This window comes from Heterodontus francisci, chromosome 3 (genome assembly GCF_036365525.1).
Source record: "Heterodontus francisci isolate sHetFra1 chromosome 3, sHetFra1.hap1, whole genome shotgun sequence".
In the NCBI taxonomy this organism is placed as follows: domain Eukaryota; kingdom Metazoa; phylum Chordata; class Chondrichthyes; order Heterodontiformes; family Heterodontidae; genus Heterodontus; species Heterodontus francisci.
This window is the reverse complement of record NC_090373.1, coordinates 161,112,870-161,128,195: the sequence shown is the minus strand read 5'-3', so window position 1 is coordinate 161,128,195 and position 15,326 is coordinate 161,112,870. Positions and strand designations below refer to the sequence as shown.

Sequence of the window (15,326 nt, the reverse complement as noted above, 5' to 3'; positions counted from 1 at the left end):
AACTATAAATTAAGAGAAAATAAATTTAATGAAATTAACACAATAAAGATGGCAGGACATGTGTTGCGGCTGCAGTATGTGGGAACCCCCGGATGCCACGGCAACCACGTCTGTAGTAAATGTCTGCTGCTTGACGAGCTTCGGCTCAGAGTCTTTGAGATGGAGGCCGAGCTGCAGACATTGTGATGCATCAGGGAGGGGAAAAGTCACCTGGACACTTTGTTCCAGAAGGCAGTCACACCCATTAGGATAGGGTCATCTGTTTTGGTCAGTGGCCAGGGACAGGAGGGTGTGACTGTGAGTCAGGCAGGTAAGGGGAACAAGAAGGTGGGAGTGGAGGAGCCTCAGGCCTTGAAATTGAGCAACAAGTTCACGGTTCCTGCAGTTTGTATGAACAAGAGCAAAGGCTGTAGTGTAGATGGGCAGACTGACCGTGGTACAGGAAGCCGTTCAAGTGGGGGGAACAAAAAGGAAAGTAGTGGTAGTAGGGGACAGTATAGTGAGGGGGATTGACACTGTTCTCTGCAGCAAAGAGCGAGAGTCCAGAAGGCTGTGTTACAGGTCCGGTGCCAGGGTTCAGGACGTCTGCTCGGGGCTGGAGAGGAATGTGTCATCGTGATCCATGAAGGTACCGACGACATAGGCAGGATAAGGTTCTGCATAGTCAGTATGAGGAGCTAGGGACCAAATTAATCTCTGGATTATTACCTGAGCCATGTGTAAATTGGAGTAGGGAAAATAAGATTAGAGAAATGAATGCATGGCTCAAAGACTGGTTTGGTAGAAATGAGTTCCGGTTCGTGGGGCACTAGCACCAGTACCGGGAAAAATGGGGGCTGTACCATTGGGACAGTCTACACCTGAACCGTGCTGGGACTGGTGTTCTAGCGAGTTACATGACTAGGGAAGTAGAGAGGGTTTAAAACTAAATAGTGGGGGCAAGGGATCAAATTTGGGAAGATGTGGTAAATCAAAGAGTATAGACAAGGCAAGAGTGAAAGGTATAGGAAAAGATAAATAGACCGTGACAGGAAGAGACAGTGATGACAAATCTAAGAGTAAATCAGCAGACAAGGCTAGAGGTTACAAAAATAATAAAGGGACAAAACTAAAGGTTCTGTATCTGAATGCACGTAGCATTCGAAACTAAACAGATGAACTGATAATGCAAATAGAAATAAATGATCTGATAGCCATTGCAGAGATATGGCTGCAGGATGGCATAGATTGGGACCTGAATATTGAAGGGTACATGACATTTAGGAAGGACAGGAAGCTAGGAAAAGGTGGAGGGGTGACTCTGTTAATTAATGATGGTATTATCACAATAGAGAGGGATGACCTAAGTTCAGGAAACTAGGATGTAGGATTTGTTTGGTTTGAGATGAGAAATGATAAAGGCAAGTAGTAACTTACTTTTATTTATTTTATTTAGAGATACAGCACTGAAACAGGCCCTTCGGCCCACCGAGTCTGTGCCGACCATCAACCACGCATTTGTACTAATCCTACACTAATTCCATATTCCTACCACATCCCCACCCGTCCCTATATTTCCCTACCACCTACCAATACTAGGGGCAATTGATAATGGCCAATTTACCTACCAACCTGCAAGTCTTTGGTATGTGGGAGGAAACCGGAGCACCCGGAGAAAACCCACGCAGACACAGGGAGAACTTGCAAACTCCACACAGGCAGTACCCAGAATTGAACCCGGGTCGCTGGAGCTGTGAGGCTGCGGTGCTAACCACTGCGCCACTGTGCCAACTTGTGGGAGTGATGTACAGGCGCCCTTACAGTAATCACATGGTAGTTCGGGGTATAAAGGAAGAAATAATGGGTGCTTGTCAGAAAGGTACAGCGATAATCGGAGATTTTAATCTGCATATACATTGGAAAAATCAGATGGGAAAAGGTAGCCTAGATGAGAAATTCACTGAATGTTTTCCAGATAGTTTCTCAGAATAGCAAGTTCTGGAGCCAACCAGAGAACAGGCGATACTAGACCTGGTATTGTGCGACAAGATAGGATTAATTAATGACCTCATAGTGAAGGCGCCCCAAGGCAGCAACGATCAAAATATGACTGAATTTTAACATTCAGTTTGAGGGAGAGAAGAGTGGGTCTAAGACTCTAAGACTAGTATTTTAAACTTAAATAAGGGCAATTATGAGGACATGAAAGCAGAGCTAGCAAAAGTTAACTGGAAAATTAGGTTAAGGGATAGGTCAATAGAGATGCAGTGGCAGACATTTAAGGGGATATTTCAGAATACATAGAATAGATACATTCCAACGAGAAAAATTTCAAGGGGTGGACCCACCATCCATGGTTAACTAAAAAAGTTAAAGGTAGTTTCAAACTTAAAGAAAAAGCATATAATTATATGCAAAGATGGGTGGCAGGTCAGAAGATTAGACAGAATATAAAAAGCAGCAAAGAACGACTAAAAGATTAATAAGGAGGGAAAAATTAGAGTATGAGATAAAGATGGCGAGAAATATAAAGACATATAATAAGAGTTGCTATAGATATTCAGAAAAGAAAAGAGTTAATAAAGTGAGCATTGGTCCTATAGAAAGTGAGTCTGGAGAATTATTAAGGGAAAATGAGGAGATGGCAGATGAATTGAACAGTATTTTGCATCGATCTTCACCAGAGAGGACACAAGTAACATCCCAGAAATAGCTGTAAATCAGGAGATGGAAGGCAGGGAGGAACTCAAGAAAATTACAATTACCAGGAAAGTGGTACTGAGCAAATTGTTAGAGCTGCGGGCTGACAAGTCCCCCGGTCCTGATGGACTTCATCCTAGGGTCTTAAAAGAAGTGGCTAGTGAGATAGTTGATGCATTGGTTTTGATTTTCCAAAATTCCCTAGATTTGGGGAAGGTTCCATTAGATTGGAAAATAGTGAATGTAACTCCTTTATTCAAAAACGGAGGGAGACAGAAAGCAGGAAACGTACAGGCCAGTTGGCTTAACATCTGTCTTTGGGAAAATGTTATAAGCTATTATTAAAGATGTTATAGCATGGTACTTAGAAAAATTCAAGGTAATCAGGCAGAGTTAACATGGTTTTGTGAAAGGGAAATCATGTTTAACCAATTTATTGGAGTTCTTTGAAGAAGTAACATGTGCTGTGGATAAAGGGGAACCGGTGGATGTACTGTACTTAGATTTCCAGAATGTATTTGATAAGGTGCCACATCAAAGGTTATTGTGGAAAATAAAAGCTCTCGGTGTAGGGGGTAACATATTAGCATGGATAAAAGATTGGCCAGTTAACAGGAAACACAGAGTAGGCATAAATGGGTCATTTTCTGGTTAGCAAGATGTAATGAGTGGTGTGCCACAGGGATCAGTTCTGGGGCCTCAACTTTTTTCAATTTATATAGATGACTTGGATGAAGGGACCAAAGGTATGGTTGCTAAATTTGCTGATGACACAAAGATAGGTAGGAAAGTAAGTTGTCAAGAGGATACAAAGGGATATAGATAGGATAAGTGAGTGGGCAAAAATCTGGCAAATGGAGTATAATGTGGGAAAATGTGGAATTGCCCATTTTGGCAGGAAGAATAAAAAAAGAAGCATATTATCTAAATGGTGAGAGATTACAGAGCTCTGAGATGCAGAGGAATCTGGGTGTCCTAGTGCATGAATCGCAAAAGTTCAGTCACGGAATCACTGAATTGTTACAATGCAGGAGGCGGCAATTTGGCCCATCGTGTCTGCACTGGCTCTCTGAAAGAGCAATTCCCTCAATTCCATTCCCCTGCCTTCTCCCTATAACCCTGCATATTCTTCCTTTTCATATAACTGTCTAATTTTCTTTAGAATGCTTCAATTGAACCTGCCTCCACCAGGTTCTCAGGCAGTTTTTCCTCATGTCACTTTTGCTTTTCTTAGCAAATACTTTAAATCTATGTCCTCTCGTTCTTGATCCTTTCACGAGTGGGAACAGTTTCTCTCTATCTACTCTGCCCAGACCCCTTATGATTTTGAATACCTCTATCAAATCACCTCTCAGCCTTCTCTTCTCCAAGGAAAACAGTCCTAACTTCTCAATCTAGCTTCACAACTGAAATTCCTTGTCCCTGGAACCATTCTTGTGAATCTTTTTTGTACTCTTTCCAATGCCCTCAAGTCTTTCCTAAAATGTGACACCCAGAACTGGACACAGTACTCCAGCTGAGGCAAAACTAGTGTTTTACACAAGTTCAACATAACTTCCTTGCTGTTGTACTCTATGCCCCTATTAATAAAGCCCAGGACACTATATGCTTTATTGGCTGCTCTCTCAACCTGTCCTGCCACCTTCAATGACTTATGCACATATACACACAGGTCTCCTCTGGTCCTGCAACCCCTTTATTCAATATTGTCTCTCCATGTTCTTCCTACCAAAATGAATCACTTCACATTTCTCTGCATTGAACTTCATCTGCCCATTCCACCAACTTGTCTATGTCCTATTGAAGTTCTACACTATCCTCCACATAGTTCACAATGCTTCCAAGTTTTGTATCATCTGAAAACACAAAAATTGTGCCCTGTACACCAAGGTCTAGGTCATTAATATATACCAGGAAAAGCAAGGGTCCCAACACTGATTCCTGGGGAACTCCACTATAAACCTTCTTCCAGCCTGAAAAACATCCATTAACCACTACTCTTTGTTTCCTGTCACTCAGCTAATTTCGTATCCATGTTGTTACCATCCCTTTTATTCCATGAGCTACAAGTTTGCGCACATGTCTGTTGTGTTGCACTGTATCAAATGTCTTTTGAAAGTCCATGTACACCACATCAACAGCATTGCCCTCATCAACCCTCTCTGTTACCTCCTCAAAAAACTCCAGCAAATTAGTTAAACGTGATTTTGTGGAGTTTTTTTTTTAAGGAGGTAAGTACCTGGTAAGTCCAGTTCTGGGCGCCGTAGTTTAGGAAAGACGTGAGGGTATTGGAGAGAGTACTGAAAAGATTCACAAAATTAATATGCCTCATTCTTGGCAGGTGGGGTCTTCATGACAATAGTGTGAAGTAGTACATTTTGGGAGGAAGAACAAGGAGAAGCAACATAAACTAAAGGATACAATTTTAAAGGGGGTGCAGGAGCAGAGGGACCTGGGGGTATATGTGCAGAAATCACTGAAGGTGGCAGGGCCGATTGAGAAATCAGTTAATAAAGCATATGGGATCCTGGGCTTTATGAATAGGGGCATAGAGTACAAAAGAAAGGAAGTTATCGCAAAACTTCATAAAACACAGGTTCGGCCTCAATTGGAGTGCTGTGTCCAATTCTAGGCACCACACTTTAGGAAGGATATGAAGGCATTAGAGAGGATGCAGAAAAGATTTATAAGAATGGTTCCAGGGTTGAGAGACTTCAGTTATGTGGATAGATTGGAGAAGCTGGGGCTGTTCTCCTTGGAGAAGAGAAAATTAAGAGGCGATTTGATAGAGGTGTTCAAAATCATGAGGGATCCGGACAGAGTAGATTCAGAGAAACTGTTCCCATTGGCAGAAGGAGTGAGAACTTGATGACACCCATTTAAGGTGATTGGCAAAAGAACAAAAGGCAATATGAAGAAAAACATTTTTACGCAGTGAGTGGTGTTATGATGGTGCTTCTATATTTTTTGTTAATTTTTTTTGAGGATGCATGTATTTTTGAATTATGGACATTGTTTTATTTGGGAAAACTGAAAAGGATTCCATGGATGTGTTTTTGCACTGGGGTCATCAGAAGGTCTTTTGGACTTGGTTTGTAAACAACCCTCACTGGAAGTCACCTGTCTTCAGATAAGTACCCAGCAAGGGCTTTTTGACTTGGAGAAGATGTTTACAGAGAAGTGACAGGTCAAGATTTATCGGGGTCAGGAGGCTTGACTCGAGATATCGTTTTTAGTTTCTCTTTGAACAATGTGTTGGGGTGTCAACTGTTTTGAAGGCAGTTGGAGAAAACTAGCCAAGAGAGCAGTCATCATCTTCCATCTCTGAGAACTTCCTGAGAATCAAGTGCGAGAAATAGAGAAATTGATGCTGCATTCCTCCTGAAAGACCTAGCAGAAATCCCCATTGTTGCATTTCTCTTGGAAAGCCTGCCAAACTGATCTTCAACGTCGCCTGAAAAGAACTATTCTAGAAAGATCCCAATGACAGCCATCTACACATACTTGGGATGCCAAACCACAAAAGGGACAACTGACATCGTTACATATCGTTTTTTTCCTTCAAGAATTAGCAAGTATTTGGCCAAAGTATTCTTTTTGTCATTTTTTTGTAACAGAGCTCTAAAGAGAAAATTTCTATTTTTTAGTTAACCGGTGTGGGTGTGTGTCTGTGTGTGTGTCTGTGTGTGTGTGTTTTTGAGGGGTTAAGGTAAAAGGGAACTTTCATATTTCAGTCGGTGTGGTAATGCTTTGTTTTGTTACCGGTTAAGTCTTGTTTGACAATAAACTTATAATTTTGTTGCTTATTAGAGAAACCTGGTTGGTATATTTTATTCTGGGATAAAGAATAGAGTCTATGATTGACTGTATTGGTAACTGGGTAAACATTTAAATATATGTTGTGGCCTGTGGAGAAGTGGAACTAGAAAAAACAGTGCACTCCTCCCACCTCGGTCGTAACAGTGGTTAGGATATGGAATGCCTGAGAATGTACTGGAGGCAGATTTTGACTTGGAGAAGATGGCTTTCAAAAGAGAATTGCATAATCATCTGAAGAGAAAAGGTTTGCAGGGCTATGGGGAAAAGGCAGAGAAGTGGACTAGGTCAGTTGCGCTTGCAGAAAGCCAGCACGGACACAAAGGGCCAAATGGTTACAGTACAGAAGGAGGCCATTCTATGATTCTATGACAGTGCTACAAATTGTAATCAGAGCATTTTGAAAATAATTAAATGCTTTATCCCATGTTGGAAAACTAACTTCTATATTACAAAACAGCCATTGATGTTTATCATATCTTTATCATTTCTACTGAAATAACTAAATTTGGGATCATACAAATTTAAAAATAAAATGTAAAAAAGGCATGTCATGAAAACCACTTTTCTTTCCCCAGCTGTTGATATCAAATATGAGTAACACTAGAATTAAAAATTATAGGAAAGCACTGGTTGTAACAATTTAACACTGTCCTGTAATTTTTTTTTTAGACAGAATTGTGAGGGTTGGGTCCAACTGAGTCAATATTACTTTTGCTCTCCAAAACTGAATTTCAAAAGATAAAATTTCCAATGATGGCATTAAGAGGGCAGAAATGCAGCATTACAGAATTTTTGTGAAAATTAACCTTTGTTTCCATCAGAACTTCCAGTTTGGCCCAGATTGAAGTATTCATGGCAATGTGGGTGGGACCTGGGAGCTTGCATACATCTGGCCAGAATTGAGAAGGGCTAGAAGTACTTAACGGGGTATAGCAACATCTTTATGTGGAGCTGAGCCAGAAGTAGTATCTTGCAAGGTAAACTCACTGAAGAACTGGGCAGTATAGCCCAAAAAAAGGATTGTCACAGCAGAAGAACAGGTTGATTCAGTCATGTATCTTTTACAGATCCTGTTTTATGATGCCCAGCACACCCTCCCCAGGAGAGAACTGTACTAATGCCCTGCACATCCAATGCAGAATGCACGACAGGAGGTTGATTTGGCGTAGAGTACCTGAATACAAATGAATAAAAGGGTGTTGCACTTGAAGAACTGTCAAGTTAAGATGGTTCAAGAGTGCCCTATAAAAAGGTTAGGTTAAAAGGTCACACCAGACAGCCTTACAACAATATGCAGCTGAATGATGCACAGTCACTGATAACCGAGATGCCAGATGGCTATTTGGTTGTCACTGTATATTCTCTTCAACTTACAATGTCTCATCATATCCTTTCTGTTGTAAGCCAAATTGACTCATACATACTGGAGGACAGCTTGTTAATCTTAAACAAATGATATCCCTTAAGAAGGCCACACTTGACATAATCAGCTAGGGGTACTAGAGGGAGTGGAACAAGATAAGGCTGAAGGCCTTCGTTAGGCTGAGAGCCAATACAATGCTTTTCTTGTTAGGTCCTTTGCTCCTCATTAACTCAGTCATTGCTACACAGTTTGAAAGGGCTCCTTAAAGGCAACATTCTAACAAAGACTGCAGAATGCTGTGGCACAGAGGGATCTGGGTGTCCTTGTACATGAATCACAAAAAGTCAGCATGCAGGTACAAGAAGTAATTGGCCTTTATTGCAAGGGGGATGGAATATAAAAGTAGGGAAGTCTTGCGACAACTGTAGAGGGCATTGGTGAGACCACACCTAGAGTACTGTGTACAGTTTTGGTCACCTTATTTAAAGATTATTCCATACTTGCATTGGAAGCAGTTCAGAGACGTTTAACTAGGCTGATTCTTGGGATGAGGGATTTGTCTTATGAAGAAAGGTTGAGCAGGATGGGACTATACTCATTGGAGTTTAGAAGATTGAGAGGTGATCTTATTAAAACGTATAAGATCCTGAGGGGGCTTGACAGGGTAGATGCTGAGAGGATGTATCCCCTTGTGGGGGAATCTAGTACTGGGGGCACAGTTTTAAATTAAGGGGTCTCTCTTTTAAGATAGAGATGAGAAGGAATTTCTTCTCTCAGAGGGTTGCTGTGTTTGGAATTCTCTTCCCCAGCAAACAGTGGAGACTGAGTCATTGAATATATTCAAGGCTGAGCTAGACAGATTTTTGATGGGAATCGAGGGTTATGGGGCAGGGGGCAGCAGGCATTAAAGTGGAATTAAGGCCACAATCAAGTCAACCATGATCTTATTGAATAGCGGAGCAGGATTGAGGGGCCCAATGGCTTACTCCCGCTCCTGTTTCTTGTGTTCTTATTGTACTTCTACCTCTATAGGCATGCCATTAGAAGCAGGCACAACTCCCAGAGCCTCTTAAGAGGTCATCACCTTACAGTAGTCTGCATCACTCACTCCACTTGTTGCAAGTGGAGGTGGCAGTGCAGCCTGGGCATTTATGCCTCACAAAGCCTGTTTTCTAAAAGAAGATTACTCTTTGAACAGGATTGTCTACAGAGTAATTTGAGTCCCTCCAAAAATTCCCTTTGTCTGGCTAGCAGTAGCCAGATATGTGTACAAAGAACAAAGAACAGTACAGCACAGGAACAGGCCATTCAGCCCTCCAAGCCTGCGCCGATCTTGATGCCTGCCGAAACTAACACCTTCTGCACTTCCGGGGCCCATATCCCTCTATTCCCTTCCTATTCATATATTTGTCAAGCTGTCTCTTAAACGTCGCTATCGTATCTGCTTCCACCACCTCCCGCAGCAAGTTCCACGCACTCACCACCCTCTATGTAAAAAACTTGCCTCGCACAACCCCTCTAAACTTTGCCGCTCGCACCTTAAACCTATGTCCCCTAGTAACTGACTCTTCCACCCTGGGAAAAAGCTTCTGACTATCCACTCTGTCCATGCCGCTCATAACTTTGTAAACCTCTATCATGTCGCCCCTCCACCTCCGTCGTTCCAGTGAAAACAATCCAAGTTTTTCCAACCTCTCCTCATAGCTAATGCCCTCCAGACCAGGCAACATCCTGGTAAACCTCCTCTGTACCCTCTCCAAAGCCTCCACGTCCTTCTGGTAGTGTGGCGACCAGAATTGCATGCAATATTCTAAGTGTGGCCTAACTAAGGTTCTGTACAGCTGCAACATGACTTGCCAATTTTTATACTCTGTGCCCTGACCGATGAAGGCAAGTATGCCGAATGCCTTCTTGACTAACTTATCCACCTGCGTTGCCACTTTCAGTAACCTGTGGACCTGTACGCCCAGATCTCTCTGCCTGTCAATACTCCTAAGGGTTCTGCCATTTACTGTATACCTCCCACCTGCATTATACCTTCCAAAATGCATTACCTCACATTTGTCCGGGTTGAACTCCATCTGCCATTTCTCCGCCCAAGTCTCCATCCGATCTATATCCTGCTATATCCTCTGACAATCCTCATCATTATCCGCAACTCCACCAACCTTTGTGTCGTCCACAAACTTACTAATCAGACCAGCTACATTTTCCTCCAAATCATTTATATATACTACAAACAGCAAAGGTCCCAGTACTGATCCCTGCGGACCACCACTAGTCACATCCCTCCATTCAGAAAAACACCCATCCACTGATACCCTCTGTGTTCTGTGACCGAGCCAGTTCTGTATCCATCTTACCAGCTCACCTCTGATCCCGTGTGACTTCACCTTTTGCACCAGTCTGCCATGCGGGACCTTGTCAAAGGCTTTACTAAAGTCCATATAGACAACATCCACCGCCCTTCCCTCATCAATCATCTTCGTCACTTCCTAGTGTAGTGGCACAATAAGGTTTCCCAGCACTATAGTCCACCGTAAAACATGTGACAACTCTAGGGTCAGCTGCAGCAGAACTCCCAGTGGCAGAGATCCTTGGCCCAGTCAAACTGCCACTCATGAATGTTCAGATAATTTGGCACAAACTACAACAAGCTATCTTGCCTGACTTTAATTTGCCAAGGGATCAGATTAAGAGGCACTGAGCTCATTGCTGGCCAGAGAATGGCTCTCATGCAGATCACTGGTCATACTGAGGTGGTACCCATCAACAAGTGCACTTCCGGAGAAGTCACAGATGCAGCTTTTGTCTCTCAACAGGGAGCAACATCCGTACCATCGAGTATTCCAATGAAAGTGACAGAAGATATCCCAGAAAGTGGCAAGAACCACAGAATTGCATAGAATTTACAGCACAAAGTCAGGCTATTCAACTCAACTGGTCTGTGCCGCTGTTTAAGCTGCAAGAGGAAGAGGGATAACCTTATTGATTAAAGATACTATTACAGCACTAGTAAAAAGAGGACATAGGTAACAGAAAGCAACCAACAAAGAATCTATGGTTAGTCTACTGGGCTGTCAGACAATGAAACTCCATCATCCAAAATTCCAAGGTGTGGATCCACCACTCATGGTTAACTAAAAAAGTTAAAGATACTATCAAACTTAAAGAAAAAACATATAATTGCGCAAAGATGGGTGGCAGGTCAGATGATTGGACAGAATATATAAAAAGGCAAAGAATGACTAAAAGATTAATAAGGAGGGAAAAATTAGAGTATGAGAGAAAGCTAGCTAGAAATATAAAAACAGATAATAAGAGTTGCTATATATATTTTTTTAAAAAGTTAACAAATTGAGTGTTGGTCTTATAGAAAGTGAGTCTGGAGAATTAATAAAGGAAAATATAGAAATGGCAGATGAATTGAACAGGTATTTTGCATCGGTCTTCACTATAGAGGATACAAGTAACATCCCAGAAATAGCTGTAAGTCAGAAAATGGAAGGCAGGGAGGAACTCAAGAAAATTACAATCACCAGGGAAGTGATACTGAGCAAATTGTTGGAGCTGCGGGCTGACAAGTCCTGATGGACTTTATCCTAGGGTCCTAAAGAGATAGTTGATGCATTGGTTTTAGTTTTCCAAAATTCCCTGGATTCGGGGAAGGTTCCATTGGATTGGAAAATATCCAATGTAACTCCTTTATTCAAAAAGGGAGGGAGACTGAAAGCAGGGAACTACTGTCCAGTTAGCTTAACATCTGTCTTTGGGAAAATGTTAGAAGCTATTATTAAAGAAGTTATAGCACTTAGAAAAAGTCAATGTAATCAGGCAGAGTTAACATGGTTTTGTGAAAGGGAAATCATGTTTAACCAATTTATTGGAGTATTTTGAAGAAGTAGCATGTGCTGTGGATAAAGGGGAACCGGTGGATATATTGTACTTAGATTTCCAGAAGGTATTTGATAAGGTGCCACAGCAAAGGTTATTGCGGAAAATAAAAGCTCTCGGTGTAGGGGGTAACATATTGGCATGGATAGAAGTCATTTTCTGGTTAGTAACGAGTGGTGTGCCGCAGGGGTCAGAGCTGGGGCCTCAACTTTTTCTAATTTATATAAATGACTTGGATGAAGAGACCGAAGGTATGGTTGCCAAATTTGCTGATAACACAAAGATAGGTAGGAAAGTAAGTTGTGAACAGGACATAAGGAGGCTACAAAGGGATATAGATAGGTTCAGTGAGTGGGCAAAGATCTGGAAAATTGAGTATAATGTGGGGAATATGTGAAATTGTCCATTTTGGCAGGAAGAATAAAAAAGCAGCATATTATCTAAATGGTGAGAGATTGCAGAGCTCTGAGATGCAGAGGGATCTGGGTGTCCTAGTGCATGAATCGCAAAAGGTTAGTATGCAAGTTCAGCAAGTAATTAGGAAAGCTAATAGAATGTAATCATTTATTGTGAAGAGAATTGAATACAAAAGTAGTGAGGTTATGCTTCAGTTACACAGGGCATTGGTTAGACCATATCTGGAGTAATGTGTACAGTATTGGTCTTCTTATTTAAGGAAGGATGTAAATGTGTTGGAAGCAGTTCAGAGAAGGTTTACTGGACTAATACCTGGAATGGGCGGGTTGTCGGATGAGGAAAGGTTGGACAACCTAGGCTGTTTCTGCTGGAGTTTAGGAGAGCAAGAGGCGACTTGATTGAAACATATAAGATCCTGAGGGGTCTTGACAGGGTAGATGTGGAAAGGATGTTTCCCCTTGTGAGAGAATCTAGAACTAGGGGTTGCCCATTCTCCATGAGAAGAATTTTTTTCTCTCAGAGGGTCACGAGTCTTTGGAACGCTCTTCCTCAAAAGGCAGTAGAATCAGAGTCTTTAAATATTTTTAAGGCAGTGGTAGATAGATTCTTGATAAGCAATGGGGTGAAAGGTTACTGGGGTAGGTGGGGAATGTGGATTTGAGGTTACAATCAGATCAGCCATGATCTTATTGAATGGCAGAGTTGGCTTGAGGGGCCGAGTGGCCTACTCCTGCTCCTAATTCATATGTTCGTATGTATGTTCACTTGCAGCATGCTTACCAGTCAGATGCATGAGAAGGACGGAATTCCTGGTTAAGAGGCAGTGGCAAGCAGAAGGTTAAATATTTACAAATACTCAAAACTGCAAAGTGTATGGAGCTTCATGTATTTGTGATTTAAAAGTAATTTCTTTATTTGATCATCCAGGTTAAAACAGAAGAGCATGATAAACTGGGGTAGCAGTGTTAAGCAGATCTTCTTAACGGTCAAAATGAAAAAAAAAATCTCTTTGCCATTATAAAAGGAAATCATTCTGTCATAAACATAACAGCTAAAGTCTGTTTCTCAGGCACTTGAGATGTTGAAACCCAGGACTTTCAGTTGCAGTAAAACTAACCTGCTTCCTTTGGTGTCTGTGGAGGATAGCCAAAAATAGTTGGTAACAGTTGGTGCATTCTGACAATGCAAGACAACAGTCATTGTAGGCTGAAAGTTTGCTATAAATAGAAGAAAAATGAAAAGCTATTAGGGTGGTAAGTTAGAGTACTTTTAATGCAGTTGATTTGTGTACTCTGTCCTGCACCAGATTAATTTTTCTGAGTGAAGGTTTCTTGTACCTAAAGAAAACTGTAACAAGGACAAAGTCTCACAAATTTGATTCTGATCGGGGCACAGACAGAGTTGTCCAAACCGTCTTGTTTAGCAACAAGCCACAGATTTCCTATTGCCAAAGCAATCCTGGAAAAACACCATAAATTGTTGTTCCATATACTGTACACATAACTTCTGTAAATTCACCGTTAGAGCTATTAAACACAATTTTAATATATGCAAGTGTCAATTGCTATCCCTCCAACTGTAACACTTGCTGTTCCCTTGCCAAAGCTGACTTGTAGTTCTGTGAACTGTCCCTAACTGTGAACCTTCCTAATGGTATAGTTACTAGTTCTCTGAAAAGAAAACTGGTTTTGACAATAACAACTTGCACTAATGTACCACCTTTAACATAGTTGGTTTTGAGGCACTAAATGGAGTAAAATGGGGCAGTATTGTAACTATTGGTTTAATACTGTACCTGGTAAAATAAAACCACGTTGGGACATTGCCATGCCACATAAAATGGGTCAACTGGGTATAAAAAATCTTTAGCAATTTTCCCCAACTTCTGCCCCAAAATCCAACATAAATTATTACTACCAGCACACAAGTGGCAATATGAGTATGACCAAGGGATCCCCGAGGCAAATACTGCATTGAGGAGGCCATTCTGTATGCTGTAGCTGAGGGTTGGTATCATTTTGTCTGCATATTGATCTGTTTATTTCTTTGGAGGTTCTGTCAGAAATTTAGCCGTTATCAATCAGCTCTGTAAACAAGAGTTTTGGACTGACAACATGGATTTCTCAAAGGGAGTCACTCTATTCCTATGTTATGAAGAGAAGGAAAAAGATGAAACTAGAATGAACACATTTAAGAGTGAGACAGCATAGAAAATATTTGCTCTCTACACATACAAACTCATTCATTAGGCTTACAGACTAAGAAAGTCTTATTTAGACATTTGTGAAAGTCAGTACTTCAGAAGGCTGTGGATCTCCCCATCTCAGAAGCTATTAGGGAAATAAGTCAATTGCTGACTGATGACCGACCGACAAACCATTTCTACCAAGCGCGCTGCCTAGTCAAAGTCACCACAGCCTTGAATAACTTTTCAACTGGATCTTTTCAGGCAGCATTTGCAGTAGTTCACCAATGCATCAAGAAGGTGATTGATGCTTCATTCAGGAGGGCTGCAAAACACATCTGCTTCCTATAGGAACCAAAGGAAAAAAGAGGCAATGGGCAGGATTCTCTCTTCAGGCCCCCGCCATCAGGCTCAAATGGAGGTCAGAAGCCCACACTGTGTGGGGAATCGCCACTTGTCTGTGATTTCCCCCAAATTGGCCAATTCATTGCTAGAGGATGGGCTCACCATCCAATTAAGGATGGCAAGCTCTCGAAGCTAGACTGCCAATAGGAGGCCCTCCAGCTTGGAAGTAGCAGCAGGATGCCATGGCAGGTGGATGGAGAGAGAGGGCACCCCAAAATGGAGATGCCCTTTCTATAACTTTTATAAATCTAAAATAAAAGAGAAGGCCTTTGCACCGGGTCACCTCTGGAGCGTGAACCTGAGGTTGCAGCTGAAGGCAGGGAGGGCCTCTAAGCCTACCTGGAGCGCTGACTCATGCTCTGTTGTCAAGAGGATGCCTCCAGGCAGCTGCACTGTCCACCGCCTGTGGGGAATTGGAGGCCACCTGGAAAACCTTAATAGGCCTTTACTCGCCTTAATTAGCTACCCAACCACCACCCACCCCCCACCCCATCCCACCCCTGGGAAAAAGGCCCGGGGGCGGTATGGAGGCAGGGAACTGGCATGCCGGCTAGCAGCATGAGT

General features: G+C 42.0%; 1 protein-coding gene across 4 annotated transcripts in view; it reads right to left on the bottom strand.

The window, feature by feature from the left end:
• armc2 (armadillo repeat containing 2) overlaps positions 1-15,326 on the bottom strand; it is a 208,848-nt gene that overhangs the window by 62,062 nt on the left and 131,460 nt on the right. For all 4 annotated transcript variants that reach the window (XM_068027169.1, XM_068027168.1, XM_068027171.1 and 1 more), the window contains exon 12: positions 13,290-13,389. In XM_068027169.1, coding sequence (XP_067883270.1) covers positions 13,290-13,389 — 100 coding nt within the window. The remainder of the gene's footprint in view (positions 1-13,289; positions 13,390-15,326) is intronic.